Genomic DNA, 21,052 nt, shown 5'->3' with positions numbered 1-21,052 from the left:
GTAACTTCTGAAAACAAACACGAGCCTTTGCTTTTCCGAGCCCCTCAGACAACGGAGCCGTGTGCCCCGGACGTCCAGGCGAACACTCCGGGTCACTGGGCACCTGCCACGCCCCCGGCCTGGCCCCTCAGGCCTCCGAGCAGCTGTGCAGGGGGCCCGAGCTCGTCCTGCCCCCCCACCTCAGGGACCACCCCTCTGTGGGGCTTCCCGCCCAGTCCCGTCCCCCGTCAAGGGCTCTCTGGCTCCCTGCCTCAGCCCGGGTCACAGAGCACCCCGTCCACCCGGCTCGGACCTGCGCCCGTACCTCACTTGTCATTCTGTCCCACCCTCCGGAACTTACGCTGCTCTGGCCACCGTGAATTTCACATTAGCCAGATGTCAGACCACGTGACCATGACTGCTCACGAGCAGCTGCCTCTGCCGGTGATGCTGTCATTCACCCAGCGGGCACCGAGCTCCAACACGACAGGCCCTGGGCCGACTCCAGGGGCCCCTACAGTAGACATGGTACTTTCTGTCCCCTCATCAGTGTGCGGTGATGAGCAGGCATTCACCCCACCTCATCTGTGAGGCAGGAGGTCTTTCAGGGGGTCATTATGCAGCCATCTCTGCAGCCCCACAGTGATAGCCATGTCCTAAGCCTCAGGGTGGGCAGGGCAGGGATTTCCTGGCTCCTTCTCTGATAAGAAAAGGGAAGCAAAGGAAATGGGGTTTGGGAATGTGTGTCTAGGATTCCTGGAGAGCAGGCGCTGGGGGAGGTTTTCCTTCCTGCCGCTCTGGGTGCTGCAATCTGGAGGGGGCGGGGGGCTGCTAACTGAACACCCAAACGACAGCAGAATGCACGTCATCTCTTAAGTGCACATTACCAAGATAGACCTTATTCTGGGCCGTAATAAAACTCTCAACGAATGTAAAAGCGCCCGCCTTTGGTGGGGGAAAGCCTGGACCTCTCTCCAGACTGGAGGTCTGGCAGGCACCACGGTCTGCACCCCCTCCCCACGCTGACGCTGACATGCGCACCCACCAACTCTGACTTGGTCTGGGAGGCCCGGAGCCCCGGCCACACCCGCCTGCCCTAGGCGGACAGTGTACCGGGCCTGAAGGCACAGACCCAGTTGCCACCAGCCCCAGAAAGCACACCCTGGCCACCACTGGACCATGGGTGCTGACCCAGTGATGACCCATGCAGGGCATGGCTTCCCTGCAGCCGGTCACTGCTGTGCACCTGAGCCGCGGCTGCACCACGGACTCAGGCTTTGAGCCAGTAGCCAGGGGGTGGAGGGGAAACAGCTTCCCTGGAGTTTGGGCCTGGGCCTGAGCCTGCACCAGGGGTGCAGAGCTAGTCACTACACACTCCTGGGGAACACACCTGAGCTGCTCTACACTGTGGGTATGGAACAGGTAGCTTCAGAGGGGGGGCTTTACTGGAGACTGTGCCTCGGCCCACTGCCTCTCCACTAGCGTGTACCCCACCAGTATACACTCAGGAACCCTTCCAACTGGGCCCCTCTGTCTGTGTCCCCTGCAGTCAGGTCCTGATACCCCTGACACAAGGACACCAATGGCTCATGCTCACAAGTCCTCCAGCCAACCAGCCAGAATGACCAGGTACATGCAGTCCACCCAGGGGACCTTCCCTACACAAGGCCAGCCCTTCAGGATGGAGAGAGAGGTGGCCCGTTTGAAAAATTCACAGAATCAAGTACAGAAAGTCAAACAAAATGAGCAGGTAGAGGAATGTGCTTGAAACGAAAGAACATCATAAAACTTCAGAAAAAGAACTAAAGGAAACAGAGTTAAGCAATTTACCTGACAGAGTTCAAATTAATGATTATAAGCATGCTCACAGGATGAGAAGAGAGTGGACAAGCTCACTGACAACCTCTCTGAAGAGAAAGAAAACACAAAACAGAGCCCATCAGAGAGGAAGAATACAGTAAGTGAAATGAAAACATGCACTAGAGGGAATCAACAGCATGCAGACCAAACAGATCGGTGATTTGGAAGGCAGGGCGATGGGAGGCACTTCAGAAGAATTTTTAAAAATGAGGAGAGGTTAAGGGAGCTCTAGGACAATAGCAAATGTCCAAATATTCACATTATAGACATTCCAGAAGGAGAAGAGAAAGGCATCGAAACCTTATTAGAAGAAATAATAGCTGAAACTATTCTAATCTTGAAGTCAACAGACATCCAGGTCTTTGAAGCCCAGAGAGCCCCAAACAAAATAAACACCAACATGTACCATAATTGAAGTGTCAAAGATCAAAGACAGAGAATCTTAAAAGCAGCAGGAGAAAAGCAACACATTACCCCCAAAGGAAACCCCATAAAGCTAACAGCTGATTTTTCAGCAGAAACTGTACAGGCCAGAAAGGAGTGGCATGATACAGTCAAAGTGCTGAAAGAGAAGGACCTCCGACAGAGACCACTCTACCCAGCAAGGTTATCACTCAGAATGGGAGGGAGGTCACAGATAAACATAAGTTACAATTATGAGTTCACCATCACTAAACCAGCCTTACAAACATGTTGAAGAGTCTTATTTAAGAGGAAAAGAAAAGACCCTAACCAGAAGCAAGAAAAATAGGAAAGCAAAACTTCCACGGCTAAAAGCAAACATACCAGAGGTGCTAGAGTGATCACTTAAAAGCTGGTATGAAGGTCAAAAGACAAATGGAGTATAATTGGTTACAACTAAAATTCAGTTAAGGGACTCACTAAATAACAAGGGGCAAAAGAAGGCACCGTATATATAAAACATGGAGGAGGGGGAGTAAAAATATGTAGTGTTCCTAGAATGCATTAGAATTTAAGTGCCCGTCAATTTATCATAGATTGCCGTGTGTGTAGGCTTTCATGTAAGAGCCTCATGGTAACCACAGGCTGGAAACCTATAATGGCGACACAAAACACCAAGAGAAGAGAATGCAAACATCACACTAAAGAAAGTCGTAATGCCTGAGGGGAGAGCAAGAGAGGAAGAAAAGACCAGAAGTGAACAAGAAAAAGAATTATAAAACGCTCAACAAAATGGCAGTAAGTATGTACCTATCAATAAGTACTTTAACTGTAAATGGACTAAATACTCCAATCAAACAACATAGGGTGACTGAACGAATAAAAAAAAGAAAAAAACAACAGCCATCTATTTGCTGCCTACAAGACACTCACCTCAAACCTAAAAGACACATATAGACTGACAATGAAGGGATGAAGAAGATACTCCATGCAAACAGGAATGAAAAAGAGACAAAAGTTGAAGCAGCAATACTTACATGAGACAAAGAAACTTCAAAACAAAGACTGTAACACGAGACAAAGAAGGACATTATATAATGATTAAGGACACAATCCAGCAAGAAGATACAACAATTGTAAATATCTTTGCACCAACAGAGGGGGCACCTGAATATACAAAGCAAATATTCATGAACATAAAGGGAGAGATTGACAGCAATACAGTAATAGTAGGGGACTTTAATACCCCACTGATAGCAATGGATAAATCATCAGATAGAAAACCAATTAAGAAAACAGTGGGTTTGAATGACACATTAGAAAACAGAATTAACAAATACACATAGAAGGTTAAATCCCGAACAGTAGAATATACATTCTTCTGAAGCACACATGGAACATTCTCTAGAATAGATCACAAGTTAGGTCACTGAGATATAATGAGTCATAAGAAACAGATATTTGGTCATTCATATGACTACACATATATTTCTCAGGTATATTTGGTCTTTATCCAGTTTCTGAAAACACTGTAGTCTTAAAGGTGAAAACGGGTGTCTGGTCATGTTAATGTGAGACTTCTGGGCCCCCACCCATAGGGCAGGGGCTGGAGGCTGAATCAGCCAGTGGCCAATGACTCAGTCGGTCATGACTGTGCAGTGGAGCCCTCACAACCCCCCCTGGGGAGCTCACTGCGCTCTGTGCACTGGGACCCTGCTGCTCTGTGGAAGGGAGCTTCACGTGGGGAATCAAAACCCCTCCACGGGCCACGAGCCACGCCCCGGGCTCCACGACAATAGAAGCTCCTTTGGGAACTTGCCGCATGCATCTCTTCAGGATGTTAACTTGTATCCTTTATTAAACTGGTAAACGTGTTTCCCTGAGGTCTGGGAGCTGCTCTAGCAAATTAATCGAACCTAAATGGGAGGTCGTGGGAACCTCCAGTCTGTGGCCGGCAGGTCAGAGGCACCTGGGCATTGCCACCAGCGTGGGGAGTTGGGGGTGGAGGGCGGTCCTGTAGGATGGAGCCCTGAACCTGGGGAATCCGGTGCTGTCTCCGGGCAGAGAGTATCAGAACTGAGTTGTGTTCTCAGACACCCGGCTGGTGTCTGAGAATTGCTCGGTGTAAGTATGTATGGGAAGACCCCCTCCCACATATTTACACGCATCAGAATCGGGTCTGGGTTACGCAAATGAGGCTCTACTACTATCACTGCTGTGTATAATCCTGTTACTGTTATACACAGGGAAGAAATACCCCATTGCATCTGGGGTCAGAGGTGTTACACTCTGCGCACGAGGGCAAACAAGCAGGGAGGCCTGGCCGGGGCGCTGATGCCGGCACACCGTCAGAAATGAGCTGTCACCAACGGGGACGGCACAGGAAAGCAAGGGGCCCTCCACACAAGGACCCCGGGAACCCGTGTAAGCAGTGACGGCGTGGCCTCGTCTCCACCGACGCAGAGCCCAGAGCCCAGCCACTCAGGAGCGCCAGGGCCCCGGGGCCCAAGGTGAGCACCGCCCCAGGGGTCACATGGTCTTCACAGCTGTCCGTGTGCCCGAGGCCAGGGCGGCAACGACAGTCCCCAGAGAGAACTGCAGCAAGTGTGCTGCGGCCTCCGTGCCCCTGCTGCTGGGGAGGGGGGCCCCTGGAGGTCGTTCTCAGGCAGCATTTGAGGCAGGTCACCAAACAAATGACTGGTGCTTCACCACAGTTTGCGAAGCACTGTCTGGACTGGGCGTGAGTCCCCTGGAGACACAGACCCATCTGCATAGGCAGCCGGCCCGGGACCCCAGGACAAAGCCACCCTTCCCTCCATGGGCGGCCTGTCTCCAGCACTTTCTGTAGTCACAGCACTGACTGCAGGTGGGCAGCAGGGCAGAGACCACGTGCTTTTTAATCTCCAGTCCCTTCTGCCTGTTTTCTCAGCTGTAAAATGGGAACAGAGTCACACCCATTTCATAGGTTTGTTAGGAGGGCAAAGAGAAACAAGAGCCAAACGCTCTGCAGAGAATTAAAAGCTCAAATCCAAAAGCATGTGGCGATTTTATCGATTTCCCAGGATGGCCTGGTTTCCTCCTGCAGAAAACGTGGAGAATGGTGCTATAGCTGCGACCAACAGTATTACTAACAGATAAAGTATGAGTGATCAGAAACAGGCGACCAGCCCTGCTCCGGGTGCCCAACACGGTGCTCCCCACCCCGAGTCCCAGCAAGGCGCCCACAGCCCTGAGGGCTGACCCTGTGCGCACGGGAGTCCCCGAGGCAACAGCACTGCCTGACTCCTGGGGTTCAGGACTCCGAGGCCCAGTGACAACATGCATGGAAATCAGTGCAAGCACAGGGGGGGCAGAGGGGGTGCCTTCTCGGGGATTCATCCTGGGAACGGGTGGGTAGCGGTCTCAGGGAGCCAGCACTGTCCCCCGCCTGTGTGCTTCCCTGAGCCTCCGCAGCCTCACTGGAGCAGAGAAAACGTCAGCAGCCCCGTGGCCCTGCTGGGAACAAAGGGCACACTGTGGCTTCAGGTCCGGGGTTCAGGTGGGCATTACTGTTGACTCTGCAGAGCTCCTCCAGCTGGAGCAGGGCCGGGTCCAAAAAGTCAGGGGGCAGGGGTGCTCACAGCGGTCCCCAAGCTGGGACGGGCACTGAGGCCTGGGGAGGCAGCCAGAACCGGCTTGCTCTGCACAAGACAATGAGCCCACTGTTGACCGGCCAGGGCCTGGATATCTGCAAAAGGCACCAAGTGGAAAATTCCACCTTGGTGGGTGGAGGCCAGGCCTGGCACAAGTCAACACAGCGGATGGCCTTGTTCTCTCAGACGGAGAACAAAGGTCTGATAGGAGTGAGGAAACCTGAGGGTGTCCCTGCACTTGGGTCCCAGGGAATTTCCCTACTCGGGTCACAGAGATACTGCCTTTCATTGACCCGCCTCCCTGGCCCCCAAATTTACACAACACCTGCCAATCCTTCAGCTTCCTTCCTATCTCCTCAGTCTCCCGGCAGCCCCACCAGGCCAGCAGCATGTCATGGGTGGGGAAACCGAGGCTCCAAGATGCTACCGCCTCACCCAAGGCAGCAGCTGGCCGGTGGCTGATGAAGCACATCTCAGCCCCAAGGGAGGCACAGAGCCGGGACCTGGGGTCAGGGGCCATGGGTGCTGGACAGAGCGGCCTTCCAGGCCCTGCACGCCACCTGAGGAGACAGGGGGAAGCCCAAACTGGCCACCGTGGGTGGGCAGGCGCGGGTGCCAGCCTCAGAGGAAGGGATGTGCTCATGCATTCATTCAAGCATTTAACGAGTGCCAACTAAACCCCGGGCATGATGGCACACTGAGCGGTGGCCCTTTCAAAATCCCAGACAGGGCAGAATTCTTGCCTGGAGGAAGGGGCGGAGCATCTCCAAAGGTCGCCTCCCTCACAGACCCCAGGAACGTCACCGAGCCATGCCACTTCAGTCCCATCAGCTCCGTTTTACGGAAAAGGACACTGAGGCTCTGACAGGACAGTGAGCGGCCAGAGGCCACAGAGGCCCTGCTTCTAGTTGTTAAAGCCACAGCGGGGTCCCTTCCAGCAGGCCACCTGGAGGCTGTGTGCTCAAGCAACAAGGACCTTTCATCATGCCCGGGGTTTAGTTGGCACTCGTTAAATGCTTGAATGAATGCATGAGGCCACTTCCTCCAGTGCCTTCTTATCTGCTGTGGCCGAAGCCACTCCTGGTTGCCTGGGCCCTAAGCCAGGGGCCCACCTCAGGCCAGGCCATCCCTGGCCTCTGTGCTTCACTTGCCCCCAGGCGGCTCCCTCACCCCTGCCTAGTGCAGCCCCTCCCTGCCCTCTCCTCCAGGGAGCCCTCCTGCCCTGGGGCCCTATCCTCTCCCCGCTCATCCCACTAGACAGGTCTCACTCACAAGTCTTACCTCTGGGCCTGGCCTCTGCATCCGCGTCCCACCCAGTAGTCCCAAGCCCCCACACAGGGCCCGCCTGCAGAGCACAGCCGGGAGCGGCCCACGCAGGACTCAGCTGTCCACGGAGGGAGTGCACTTTGCTTAGCAGCTGCCTTCCGCTGGCCTCAGAGGCGCCCGGGCCCCCTCTGCCCGGCACAGCCACCCAGGGGTCCTTTCTAACACTTTAGATTGCCCCCCACCTAAGCCTCTGCCCTGGCTTCTCAACACCACAGGACGAAGCTCACGATCCCCAGCTGGCAGACGAGGCTGTTAGCCGGCGCCTCCAGGTGGGGCAGGCACGTGTGCCCTTGAACATCGCTCACCCTCAGCCCAAGAGCGCCCATGAGCCAGCCCCCCACGAGGCGGCCACCTCTGCTCCCCAGTTCTGGCGGCCTGCAGGTGTTTGCTGAGAAAGCCAACTATGAGCGCTGGAAATAGTCTCATGGACCACGGGTAACTCAGAGTGGTTGAGCAAGGGGCCCGGGGCGGCCCAGCCCAGGCAGCGGGGGAGGCAACAGGCCCACCTGAGCCCCTCTCCTCCCTCAGTGCCCACACCGGTCCTCTGCAAACGGCACCTGGAACCCCCACGGGCGCCCCCGGTGGACCATGAGGCCGCCGGCCACATGCAGGCCCAAATCTCGGCCTGGCAGGTGGGCAGGCCTGGCACCGAGTAGGCCCTCAGCAGAAACAGCTGCCTGATTAAGTCCGTAGCCCCCCGGGCTCCAGCCGTGGGTCTCGCTCTGCTCATCCGCAGCGCGGTGCTAACTGCCTGCGTGTAGGCGACCTTGAGTTGGTCACCCCAACCGTGTCCTTCGCAAGCAGGGGGCCCAGGCGGCAGGGCTCCGAGCTATGTGACTCGCCGGCACCCAGCCGACTGTTGTCACCTTTCCCCAAACCGCGGCGTCTCAAGACCGGTCCCCCCGCGTCAGAACAACGCGGAGCTCTGGTCACCCGCAGGTCCCGGGCGGGCCGCACCGACCCTGGGCCCGGGGGAGCCTGAGCGGCGCTCACCCCCGACGGCGCGGCGGGCCTCCGCCTCCGGGGCCCCGCGCCCGCCGCGCCGGGCGGACACACACGGTCACCGGGAGCCCGGGCGGAGGCAGCTCCGCTCCTCCGGTGACTAACTTGGCTCTTGGGAGGAGCGACTCCCGGGAGCTCCGGCCGCGCGGCCCACCCGCTCCGCGGGCGGCGGGCTGGGCCCGGGAACCCGTACTCACCCCGGGCAGGCGGGCGGCTGCGGCGGCGGCCGGGAGGCGGCGCTTCACCCCCGGGGCGGGGGCGGGACGGACGGGGCGGGGCTACCGCGCACCTGGCTCCGCGCACGTGGGCTCGGGCCGCCCCGGACCCGCCCGCCAGGGGCCGCGCGCCGCTCGCCCCCGCCGGTCCCCCGAGCCCCGCGGGCCGGGGCGCTTCCACGTCCCCAGGGAGGGGCGGCGGGGCCCGGGCGGCGCCGGAGAGGCGGAGCCCTGGGGCGGGGGGCGGAGGCGGGGGCCCGGCCCGGGATAAAAGCGCGGCGGAGGCTGGCCCGGCCCCCAGCGGTGGCCCCGCGATGTCACTAGTGCTGCTGAGCCTGGTCGCGCTGTGCTGGCGTGCAGCGTCCCCGGAGCCGGTAAGCCCCCAATTGCGTCCCTTTCCTGCGTTAGCGTCCCTTGAACCCGGACCCCGGACCCCGACGGCGTCCGTCGCGACTGCGGCTCATGTTTCTCCAAGGCTGAGGACACTTTAGAGGGGGCGCGTCAGCATCCTCTGGGGCAGCCCAGCTGGCCGGGCCAGACGGACACCGGGCGTCAGGCTGCCTGAGTCAGGGGCGTGGGAGTCAGACAGACCCGAGCTCAAACGCATCGTGTGCTGCTGATTCAGTCATTTACTCTCACTGGGCCTCGGTGTCCCCTTCTGTAAAACGAAAGCAATACCTAACTCCCCAGGGTCTAGTGAGGAACAGCGACAGCGCCTGGCACAGAGTGGGGGCCCAGTACTGTGCCTGGGGCGGTGACGTGTGCCCACGTTGGGCACAGGACTACCTCTCTATTCCCACGGCCGACTTTGCCACTTTAATTCATAATGTGTTGGTTCCCTCGGGAACTCTGCCGCAGGTTTCCCACTGTGCCTTGAAGGAACGAGGGAATCCTCTGGTCACTAAAGAAGAAAAAGCTCGTCCCCCCAACATCACTGCAGACTATAGCCCTGTCCTCTCCGCGGCACAGAGCATAAAAGCACTGCGGGTACTTGCTGATGGCTATGGAAAGCCATACCCCGTTAGTGAGCTGGGTGTCTTCCACTACTATCCCTCCTTTGCCTTTTCCTCTGGAGGAAGAATTCACACGCCTTTGCCATAATTGCTGTGAGGCCAACAGCTCCAACTCCGTAAAGTTCAGAGCTGTTGCTTGGCTTCTTCTAAAACTTGTCTTACCAGCTGTTTGACAAGAATTTAGCCCCCACTACAGTGGCTTGTTTAAAAAATGTATGGCGGTATCCCTTGGAGGTCAGCTTTAAAAAGCCAGAGAAAAACGACTGGCCATTTCACCCAAACCCAGACGTTCAAACCATCAAAAGTCTTCCTCCTGTCTTACAGGGTGGTAGGGAACATTGAGGCGGAGAGGGGTCAGATTAGAAGTATAGGGTCTTGACACTGGAACTTCTGCTGCCTGCATGTTAAATACTTGAGGCCCCAGTGTTTTATTCCAAATCAAAGTACTAATTATTTTTTTTCTAAAAAGACATGAGCAGCTAACTCCAAAGGATTTAGTTCTGGCTTCTCTTGGACACTGGCGTCATTTTTTGAAAGCTATTGCACAAAGATAACATGATGAAATCACAACTGCATTATAAGTTTCTAAATGGCGCAGGTGAGTCCTTCTGTACTAGAAGAGGACTATTTTAAAGGACGTGGGACTGCGCCGTGGGCTGCATTCATACGTTCTTCTGGTCAGTTTCTCAGCACAGGCAGGCCTTCACCTGGGGAAAATCAGTAAGTGCTCTAGACCATGCGGAAGGCCTACAGGCAGGCAGATGTCAGAGTGTGGAGGGGCCCTCAGGACGGCTTGTGCCCTGGGAGGCTGAGTGCAGAGGGTGGGGATCCATCACTGGACTTTAAATGAGGTGATGAGCAGGCTTGAGGGTCAAGTGTACTGATGGCTGATCACAGCCCACAGTGGGGCAACGTAGTCCCCCCCAGACTGTGGAGTGGAACTGGCTCAGTCTTTCTTTCGAGTGTTCCTCACTTATACATGCATTTAAGGAAGAAGATGGTGTTTTGTCTAACTTGGCAAAGGAAGGTTGTGGTTTGCCATCATTCAACATGACACCTGGTTTCTTTCTATCTTGCAGACGATTCAGTGTGGCTCCGAATCCGGTAGGTGGGCTAGGGAATGGGTATCCGGGGCCTTACATTGAAAGCCCAGCTGGACATTTAGGGGGCTGGCTCCAGGTGGGGGTCACTGGAGACCAGGTGTAGCAGGGACCCTGCTCTCTCAGCTGATGCAGGGTGTGGGGGGTGCCTGTGTGGCCAAGGCAGAGCTCCAGTGTTTCAGAGGGGCTGGATTCCCGGCCAGGAGGAGGGGCACCGGCAGGGCAGGAGTGGCTGTGCCAGGCAGAGAGCGAAGCCTGGCAGTCCTCGGAGGGAGATCAGTGCTGCAGAGGGAGGTCACATGCAGTTACAAGGAACAGGAAGCGGGTATTTTAAAGGAGATGGCAGTGTTTGAAGTATGCCCAGGGAACGTGGGTAGAGAGAATAAGCTGGAAGAGAGATGACACCCTCTCAGATTAGGGGGTGGGAGTCATGTGGGCAGCTGGCTGCAGTCCAGGCCGGGGTGCGGGGAAGGCAGGACTGACCCTCATAACACGTCCAGTACACGGACTGCGTGCATACGTGCACTGGCCCTGGAGTGGCCCATGTGCTCTGCAGGTGGGGCCAGGTGGTTGAGCATCACCTTGGCTATGAATCAGCAGCCCTGAGACGTGTCTGGCCTGCCTCAGCAGGAGGAAGGGATGTGTCGTGAATGAGTGACGGGTCAGGGTGGGTCACTTAGAGATGGCAGCACATCGGGCCAGGAAGGACGGCGTCAGGGGCAGTCTTGCCTTCTCCCAGGCCCGTCCCCAGAGTGGATGGCCCAACACACTCTGACCCCAGGAGACTTGCGGGAGCTCCGAGTGGAACCTGTCAAAAGCAAAGTGGCAACAGAGGACTATTCAATTCTGATGAACGTAAGCTGGGTACTCCGGGCAGATGGTAAGTTCACATCAATCAAAGTAAGTCCTGATGTGCCTAATAATGCAGAAATGTGCAGACTATGCAGACTATGGGACCCATTAATTCCACTCCAGCCCAACAGAGTATATGCACCAAAAGCCACATACTAGGATGTTCATAGCAGCCTTATTCACAACAGCCAAACGATGGAAAGCACTCAAAAGCCTAAATCACATGATGGAATCCAGCACAAATGAGTATGAATGACCCACAGCTGCACACAATACGGACGAGTGTATTCAGAGATGTAAGAAGCCAGGTCAAAAGAGTCCACATGTTCACACTTGCATGAGCACTTGTAACTGTACGTACTACGCGACTCCATTAACAAAGTGCAGGACAAGCGAAACTACTCTGAGCCTTTAGGAGTCAGGACCGTGGCTCGTCTGGGGAGGGGAGTGGCTGAAAGGAAGCATGGGGGTGCGCCTGGCTGTCTCTGGGCCTGGGCACTGGCTACATGAGTGTGAGCGCTCATCCGGGGGGGTGCTTGTGGTCAGTGCCCTTCTGTACGCCATGTTATCCATGGGAGGAAACAGGGAAGGCCAGAGATGAGCCCCAGTTTAGGCAAAGTGCTGGCTTAAGTAATTACGGCTCCACTTCCCAAACGGCCTCATGAAAATCCTGGCATTTCCCCAAGGCAGCTTGGGGGTTCTTCCCATGTGCCAATCCTGGGGTCCTAAAGCCCCCGTCTGTGGTTTCCACATGCTAAATTCAGTTCAATTCCCTCTGGTCAGGAAACCTGAGCTGAGTCGGCTGCAGTTTCTGCTGGGGTGGGTGGGGGTGCTCAGCTGAGTGGGAGGGGGCAGGACTTTACACTAGAAGTATAGTAGGGTGGTGGGCCTTGGGGAGGTGGCAAAGAGGAGGGAAGGGCTCTCCAGAGAGGATCCGCGTGGGCAAGGCGCAGCCAGAACAGGCATGGCTTCGTGATGACGCTCTGGAGGCCTTTCCTCTTCAAAGGCCCGAAATGCTGCAGAGCCAGGGTCAGCCCTGCAGGTCCCTGTGAAGCTGAGACTCGTCTGTGAGGAGGACAGAGCTCGGCCTTTAGGGTTTGAATCTGTATTCTAGGGCTGCTGGGCTTGGTCAGCTTCGGCAAAGCTCCCTGAGATGCCTAAGCCTCACTTGCCACACCTATAAACCCGGGGCAATGGTGGCACCTACCTTCTGGACTGTTGTGAATATGAGCGGAGGTGGTGCATGTAAACTCTGGCATCAAGTCAGCCGCATAGCACGTGCTAAATGAGCTGCCCTCTTGCCCATCTCTGCAGCCAGCATCCTCTTGCTGAAGGCCACCAAGATCTGCGTGACAAGCAGAAGCAAGGTCCGGTCCTACCACTGCATGAGGTGCAATTACACAGAGGCCTTCCAGACTCAAACCAGACCCTCTGGGGGCAAAGTAAGCACTCGGAGGCGCTTGGCGAACTGTGGCTGAAGCCCGGCCCCTGGCCTGGGGAGGCCGGCTGCAGTGCGCACACAGGCGGGCGAGCAGCTACGACGTGGAGCCTGGAGCAGGACGCCCCCATCCCATCTGGGGCCCCTTGTCTGCCATAGGCCTTGGGCACATCAGCATCACTGGGCCTTGGTTTCCCCATGAGCCAAGTGAGGGGAGCTGAACTTAAATTATACCCTGGCTCTAAAATTTTACACTTCTCTGAGTTAACACTGGCAAAAAGTGTGGGGTTCATCCCCTAAAGTAGACATGGGCCTAGAGTGTCAGGCTCAGCTGTCGGTTAAGGAAAGAGATTATAAATGGCAAGGGCAGAACAGAGGTATGACATTTCTGCCCTGCGTGTTTTGGAAACTCAGGGGTTCCTGCTTTGCCTTTCAGTGGGCGTTCTCCTACACAGGCTTTCCGGTGGAGCCGGACACGCTGTACTTCATCGGGGCCCATAATATCCCCACTGCAGGCATGGATGGCGACAGCCCCTCCATGTCTGTGAATTTCACTTCACCAGGTAAGCTTCCTGGTTCTGCTGCCATTCTCTGTCCTGCTAGGTGCTTGCCCTGGGGTGCGTCTTCTGGAGCAGAGGAGCTGGGGTACCCTGGACACGGCATCTTAGTTCTTTCACCTGTAGCAGGCCCAGTAGTGACTTCACCTCACCCAGAGGGGCCGAGAGCATGGAGTCACCAAACGTGGGGAGAAGCCCACTGCTGTGGGTCAGGCCCTGTGCTGAGCGCCTGACATGCATCACAGCACTGATGCTTCCGACTCCCCCACAGTAGGACAGCCCCATTTTACAGGTGAAGGGATTGTGAGCATCAGTTAACTTGCCCTGGGTCACCACATAGTCAAAGTGAAGCTGACCATTCAAACTCTGGTCCTTGATCAATGGCTTTAGCCATTCTTTGTCAATGATGCAAAATATCTGTCCCAGTCTCAGCTGCCTAACAGGCTGTGTTGTTTAACAACGTGCAGCTGGATCTCTGAGGATGCTGGGACTCCGGTGGGCTCGTCCCGAGCTGTCAGTGAGAGGCAGGGTGGCACCGCACTGAGTCCCTTCCCTGCGCTATAGCACCCAGTCAGACCTCCAGTATCCCACCTGCGCTGTTACACACAGGACTGTGCGGGTGTGTGGAGTTCCCACGCTCCCCGCATCTAGGCTGGCTCACCTGCTCTTACCCCACACCTGTCTCTGCCTCCGGTGAAGCATCCGAGTCAAATGGGGCAATTTCCAATTCATTGTTGTTCAAGATTGTGGTCCACGATGTTCTTGGTGCCACACCATTTATTGCACAATAGTATCCAGGTTTCCTGATGAGACCAAACCTCATTTTTGAAAATATAAACATTTTATTTGGGGATAATTTTAGATTTACAGAAAAGTTGCAGATAGTACAAAGAGCTCCCGCATAACCTCCCACCCAGCTTTCCTCATCGTTAACATATTACTGTGGTACGGTGGTCAAAACTAAGGTATGTTTCTGTTAACTAACTTTGACTTTTGATTCACCTGCTTTCCCACTGCTGTCCCCTCTGTCCCAGCTGCATTCAGTATCTCATGTCCCCTCAGTCTCCTCTGGCCTGCGACAGTTTCTGAGTCTTTGTTCTTCACGACCTTGGCTGTCCTGGGGGCTGGCCAGGCGTCCTGTACGATGCCCCCGTCTGGGCTTGTCTGACTTCTGTTGTCATGATTGAACTGGGGATGTGGGTTTGGGGAGAGAATCCTGCAGAGGTGGGTGGGTGCCCTCATCACATCCTATCAGGGTGGGAGACACCCACACACCACCACTTCTGGTGTCTCCCCGTGTCACTCGGTTAGGTGGTGTCAGCCAGGCTTGTCCGTGTAACTTTACTGTTTTTCCCTCTTCCCCTACTCTTGTTTTTACAAACAAGTCAGTAAGTGTACCCCACCCTGGGATGGGGCGCATGGGGGTGCGTGAAGCTCCACCTCCTGAAAGGGGCAGTATTTATATATCTATTACCAAACCTCATTTTTAAAGGATGGTTTAAGTCTTTTCCTGGGAATCACAGATACTCTTTGATAAAGGTTGTATTTAAATTAGACTGGTTATCACTTTGAGTAGATAATCTGTTTAACAGTAGAATGTTAGCATCCCATTTAAACCTGCTATCTTGATCTCATGTCTTCAATGTCCTGGCAGTTTGGTGTACGTATGGCAAGCATTATATGTGTGTGTGCACTTGTTAGCAAGGAGGTGGAGAGATAACTTATTCTAAAATGTAAAAACTTTATTCAAATTTCCAGGCTGCCTTGATCACGTAATGAGATACAAAAAAAGGTGCATTGAGGCAGGTAAGTAAATACAGAATTTACTTCTGTTACTAGAATAAACTCATAATTTGAGCCATACAGCTCAATCCATTTTTCCATGAAGAAACTGAGCCTTAGAGAGGGGGAATTATATGTCCAAATCGCACAGATGGGGAAGGCTGATCCCTGACCAACACAGTGCCCAGCGACCAAGCAGCCTGTCCAGGGAAGGACAGACTCTCAGGTTTACACAGTGAGCCACAACCAGAGAAAAACACCCAGCCCTTCAGATAAGCTGACCGTTCAGCTCCAACTGTGCTGAGAGTGGTGCCGGTCGAAGGCCCTCGCTGCTCAGACACCCGTGTCACTGGCCTATGGCGTGGGGGCCCCGAGAACCTTCTGTCCTGATAAGCAAACATTCAAGGAGGGAGTGTTTGCTAGCGTGATGACGTGGAAGCATGCTCTTACCTGTGTTTTCACAGGGGTTCCCCTCTCACATGCTAGACTATTAGGGTCTGCCCCTCCCCTTCTGGACTCTCCGTCCCCAGTGTCCAATTTCCAAGGATTTGTGTGAATTTCTGGGTAATACAGCCTCAGGATGCTAAGGAGGCTGCTGGCATTTGGGGGAATAGGCACCCCTACCCGACACAGCATCCCTGTGTACCTGGTCAGACTCCTGTCTTGCTGGAAGGCTGACTTGGAGCCCTGGGCTTCCTCTCTTGCCGCCCCCCGAGAGATGGGGTATGGGGCACACTGCAGGCGTGAGGAGCTCTGAGGCCTTCTATCGGTCCTAGACCTGAATTTAAGACAGCTCTGAGCTACGGCCTGAAATGGTCCTAGATGGGAAAAATACACAGGTCATCATGTATCACAGCCCTGCAAACCACTACAGTGCTGATTTGCAAGTCACATGACTGAAATGGCTTTTTCATGTAGAGCAGCCCTATTAGGGTCTCCTCTAAGCTATAAGGCATTTTTCACATTCAGTGAAGCTGGCAGGTTGGTTTGATGGATGAAGCTCCTGGAACTCGGAATGTTCTAGCTGCTGCAGTCCTGACCCTCAGCTCACCTGCTCCGTGACATGAGATGTGTCTCCTAGCCTGTGACTCCTGGAAAGGAGGAAATACTGACCCAGCCCTCACCTCAGAACGGGCACTGAGACTAGGCGGGACGTGCCTCCCGCCACCTCCGGCCTAGGGAAGCCGCTTTAGCAAAGCAGTGACACGGCCCCTCAAACTCCTGGGCGGCAGGTAATCCGGGATTCTGGGAGCAATGAGAAATAGGCAGGACAGTGTGTGGTGGAGTCTGTTTCCCTCAGGTGGGTGCCTGAGAATGCAGATTCGTTTCTGTCACGGCCTTCTGGAGACTCAAGGGGAGTCTGCAACATCATGTGATTCTCTCTCAATGCACAGGAAGTCTGTGGGACCCGCACATCACCGCTTGCAAGAAGAATGAGACAACAGTAGAAGTGAACTTTACAACCAGTCCCCTTGGGAACACATACATGGCTCTCATCAAAAATAAAAGTGTACTTGGGCTTTCTTACGTATCAGAGGTACTTTCCCCTCATTTCCTTAACAGCAGCTCTATCCTCAACCTCCAGAATTTTCTTAACCTTGCCGGAGTAAACTGCAGGCACTCTGGACTTCCGGGACAGGCTTTCTTTGGAGAGAGACAGCGGGACAGTCTATTGTCCAAATGTGCTGGGCTACTTTAATTCAACAGAGAAAAACCAGTCCCTGGGAGCATCCCTGGGGAGGATGCAGTAGGAAACCAAGAGCAGAAGCGGCAGGGTACGGAATGACCCCTCATCCACCCGGTCTGACGGACTGGAAGTCGGCGATCTTCTCTCTCGCATGGCTCGTAATTCTTGGTCTCACTTCTCCACAGGACAGACTCACTCGAACTTCGGTGGCGATTCCAGTGAGCGGGGAAAGCGAAGGTGCCGTGGTCCAGGTGAAGGTCCCTGTGGGGTGCGGTGGGGGGCCAGGAGAATGACTGACTGCTGCTGGCGAGCCCCTCCCAGCCGGCCCCTGCAGCAGGCTCACACCGAGGGAACGGGGACCCCCTCGGGATCTCCCGCAGGGAACCCAGGAAGCTGGCCGTGCGGTCACAGCCCTGCTGCTGCCTTCCCCAAGTGCTTCTATTTCTATCTCAGAGCCTCAGAATAATTCTGAGATAGGAGGATCATTTTATTTTCAATTTTACCTGCAATATGAAGCAACACAGGATTTAAAATCAGGTTTGGGTTCCTAATTAGTATAGGAACTATGAAAGCCAACTGCCTGTCCTCTCAAGGCTAGTTCACTCACCTGGAAAACAGAAATTGGATGAGCAGATGCTCAGGTCTCTTGCAATTCTGAGTTTATGATGTAGGGCCGTGGCAGGACCCAGAGGGACACAGCCACACCCGAGTTCTAAGGAGCGCTGGCTTTTCCTTCCCTGGAACATAAAGGCTCGGACACGTCCAGGGAGCTGACGCTCTCAGCGTCTTATGACCGCACCCTTTTTCCAGGGAACTACTTTCCTAGGGCCCAGGGAAGTCGTATGTCAACAGGAGCTCTACCGCTCTGTTTTTTAAGAGGAAGTATTTGTATATGTACTAGGAATGATCTCACCCGTTTAGATAAGGAAACTAACAGGTTAGTAACATGTACAAAGTTTAAATTCACAACCCAGGAGTCACAGAAGGTGTTTTGGTCTTGGGTCACTGGTCTGGTTTTAGGATTTTATTACAGAAGTGTGACCAAGACAAAAAAATGTCCTATTATAATGCTAGAAACGGGGGAGAGTTTTGGCTGAAGCAGAAATAATGCAGAGATACATACACACTATTTGCTCCAGGGGTGGTGGGGACTCCCTGAACCTCTCCTCTCCCCACAGCTGACCCCCTATTTCCAGACTTGCGGCAACGACTGCATCCGACGCAAAGGAGCTGTCGTGCTTTGCCCACAGGCAGGTGTCCCCTTCCCTCCGGATAACAGTAAGTGCCAGTCACTGCCGCAGGATGTTTAAAGGGGCAGGGTGCCTGCCTGCCTGGCGGGGCGCTGGGGTGCAGAGGAAGGTGGCAGTGCTGTGCCAGAGAGCCTGTGAGCTGAGAGGAACGAACCCTTTACTTAGAAAATCACTTCAGTATCCTTTCTGAAGCAGGATATATACATGGGGAAGAAATAAAGACTGCAAAATGGATGTGCAAAGGGCCGCAAGAATCTGCTGAAAAGTCAATGGTGTAAAAGGATCGTGTATTTAAGAGCACGTCTCCCACTGTGCTCTCATTTCCTTGTGGGTCTCGGGGGCCCGGCCCATTTGCTGCTGTAACTTGATGTAGTCACACAGCCAACATATGCCTAAGAAATTAGGAATTCTGGCACCAAGAGACACCACTTATTGATGCCTGAGAGCACCATGTGCTGGGAAATGTCTCTCTGGGCCTAGAGATATGAATACCTTCTTTATAGATGGACAAATACAATGTTTCTGGAAGTAGCCCAGGGGTGGGTCACAAGTTGGAAGGTGTTATTCTTCAAGTCAGCCACGCCGACTGAAGACGGCCCAGGTGCCTGACAATCCTGCCCTCTGTGCCGGCGCAGGCCCGGGGACTCCCGAGTACTGCTGTGTGCCTGAGCTCACCTGACGGACACTCCTGTCGGGGCGGCATGAGCGCCACATTTGTCAGCCTAACAAAACAGCCTTTAAAAATGGCATCTGTGCATAGTATGTATTAAGTAACTGCACCCAGAGTAACATTAATTCGTTGTAACAAAAATGCACGCTCTGGTGCCCACAGTGAAAATGCCTGTGTGTACGGGGGGTGAGAAACCAAAGTGCTTCTAGAGACCTTTTTTAACCTCCTGGGTCCCCCATACCTTTTGAGAATTTAATGAACAATCTGGACACTGTAGAAAAACACCAGTCTGCATACCCCCTGAAGACCTGCTGACCCTTGGTTTTGAAGGGATCTAAACTTCCACAAGGTACACGGTATTCTCCTGAAGGTGACTGAGCTGTTTTTCCCCAGGCAGAAGCGTGTCGGGCGGCTGGCTGCCTCTCCTCTCAGTAGCTCTGCTGACGGCCACGTGGGTGCTGACGGCTGGGATCTACCTAATGTGGAGGCACGGTAAGGGATAGAATTCAGTTCTTTCAAGAAACCTGAATGAGGAAATGACCCTTTGAATTTTTTTTAAAGGAGATCCCTGTAGAAGCTATCACATTTTGGCATTAGGCAAGAGTAAAATAGGACTTATTTACTGCCTTAGAGCTCCCCTAAAAAGACTGGGGTAATCGCTGGATGCCATATACCACGGCAAAGCAAGGCTCAGATCTCTAGACCTGGTCACTATCACCTGTTTCATGTTTACCCTTGAGGTACCTGCAGGTACAGAAATGGGCAAAAGACAGCTAAAACAAATTGCATTTTGCCTGGGCTAGGTATTCTATGCTAGTTCCTATTTCAAAAAACAAATCTTCCAAGGTGTGAAACCCTTACTGGAGTCACATGCTCTAAGGACCTTTCCAACTCTAGAACACTGAGGAATTCAATACAGAAACCCAGGTATTTATACTGATACACAGCTAGAGAGAAGCTCACTGAAGACCTGTTTCTTCTCTTCTCCACATGGAAAAAAGAAAATATAAAAGCAGCCTTTGAAGTCTTCTGTTATGTTGCAGATGGAACAAGATTAGCACCATGATCTGAGCTGAGACAACTCTGACCTCAGGAATATGTCTATGCAGGGGATAGATATCGGCCTGTAGGAGTTAAGAGTATTTTTTTCTACACAGTCTCTGTTCTGTAGGGACCACTTAACTTTACGCAACTGTAAGGAACCCACCTGCAGGTGGCAGATGGAGCTACTAAGTTGAATCAACTCAAAATGTAGTGTGAAGGCCGCGGTCAGGTACCTCCCTGTATATGGCACTAAACGTCAGTCTAAAATCACAACGCCCCGCCTAATCAAAGCTCTTTAAACCTAAACGATTTCTATAAACTTATTTGAAAAGATAATGGCTTGATTAAGGGGAATGCTTTAGTGGTAGGGGCTTAGAAAAGACATCTTTTAAAGCATCTTTAAGGTTTAAGCATCAGTGTTTCAGGCGATGTGTTCAAAAAGAACATGAGGGTATTTCCATTGGTGGCTGTAACAGCAGAGGTGCTGAGCTGGGGTCCCTTGCAAAGGTTCGTTTAGTAGCGATGGCTGAGTGAAAGCCTGCTGTCTGCTCTTCATAGGTGACAAATGCTTTTCTCCTCCCGACAGAAAGGATGAAGCCTTCCTCCCCCACTGCATCGGCGCCCCCCGTTAAGGTTCTTGTGGTTTACCCATCGGAAATATGTTTCCATCACACAGTGTGCTATTTCACTGAATTTCTCCGAGACCACTGTGGAAGTGAGGTTATCCTTGAAGAGTGGCAGAAAAAGAAAATAGCTGAGATGGGCCCAGTGCAGTGGCTCACGACGCAGAACACAGCAGTGGATAAAGTCATTTTCCTTCTTTCCAACGATGTCAACACTGTGTGTGATGAAACGTGTGGCAACTCTCAAGACCTGTTCCCGCTCGCCTTTAACCTCTTCTGCAGTGACCTGAGAAGCCAGAGTCACCTCCACAAATACATGGTAGTCCACTTCAGAGAGACTGATACCAAAGATGATTACAACGCACTCCGAGTCTGCCCCAAGTACCGCCTCATGAAGGACGCTGCTGCTCTCTGCAGAGAACTTCTCCGTGCCAGGCAGCATGCCGTGGGGAAAAGGGCTGTGAGCCTGCCACAATAGCTGCTCCTCCTTGCAGCCCACCCACGAGAGGTGAGAGACCTTGAAGCCTTCCTACCCATCCAGTTACAGGGGGAACAAGGCATCTGTGGTGATTTTGAAGCTTCCTGTATGGGCTACTTACAGAGGATTGTTTTGTAAGTGT

The 21,052-nt window shown here is 53.7% G+C and overlaps 1 protein-coding gene across 3 annotated transcripts; it reads left to right on the top strand.

Moving 5' to 3' along the window:
• Nucleotides 1-8,461: 8,461 nt before the first annotated feature.
• On the top strand, nt 8,462-20,939 carry IL17RB (interleukin 17 receptor B). Of its 3 annotated transcripts, XM_036877955.2 has the most exons (12): nt 8,462-8,790; nt 9,899-10,027; nt 10,509-10,533; nt 11,269-11,409; nt 12,696-12,823; nt 13,275-13,382; nt 15,135-15,182; nt 16,553-16,695; nt 17,031-17,096; nt 18,024-18,123; nt 19,159-19,257; nt 20,396-20,939. In XM_036877955.2, exons 2-12 carry the CDS (start codon nt 9,985-9,987, stop codon nt 20,908-20,910), a joined length of 1,416 nt encoding a protein of 471 aa, XP_036733850.2. In that variant the 5' UTR covers nt 8,462-8,790; nt 9,899-9,984; the 3' UTR covers nt 20,911-20,939. The 3 variants fall into 3 exon arrangements, with proteins under 3 accessions (XP_036733850.2, XP_036733848.2, XP_057342425.1); XM_036877953.2 differs by lacking the exon at nt 9,899-10,027 and having other exon boundaries at nt 8,465-8,790; nt 13,256-13,382; XM_057486442.1 differs by lacking the exon at nt 8,462-8,790 and having other exon boundaries at nt 9,898-10,027; nt 13,256-13,382.
• Nucleotides 20,940-21,052: the final 113 nt, after the last annotated feature.

The sequence above is a fragment of the Manis pentadactyla genome, chromosome 1 (genome assembly GCF_030020395.1).
Source record: "Manis pentadactyla isolate mManPen7 chromosome 1, mManPen7.hap1, whole genome shotgun sequence".
Lineage (NCBI taxonomy): Eukaryota > Metazoa > Chordata > Mammalia > Pholidota > Manidae > Manis > Manis pentadactyla.
The sequence above is the reverse complement of the archived record's forward strand: the minus strand, read 5'-3'. Positions and strand labels throughout refer to the sequence as shown.

What these genes read in the sequence shown, in the direction of transcription:
- IL17RB (XM_036877953.2), top strand. Translation starts at nt 8,731, where the DNA reads ATGTCACTAGTGCTGCTGAGCCTGGTCGCGCTGTGCTGGCGTGCAGCG. An exon ending in GTGCAGCGTCCCCGGAGCCG is followed by an intron (nt 8,791 to 10,508) that starts GTAAGCCCCCAA and finishes TCTATCTTGCAG; the next exon opens with ACGATTCAGTGTGGCTCCGA. An exon ending in CCCCTTCCCTCCGGATAACA is followed by an intron (nt 18,124 to 19,158) that starts GTAAGTGCCAGT and finishes GTTTTTCCCCAG; the next exon opens with GCAGAAGCGTGTCGGGCGGC.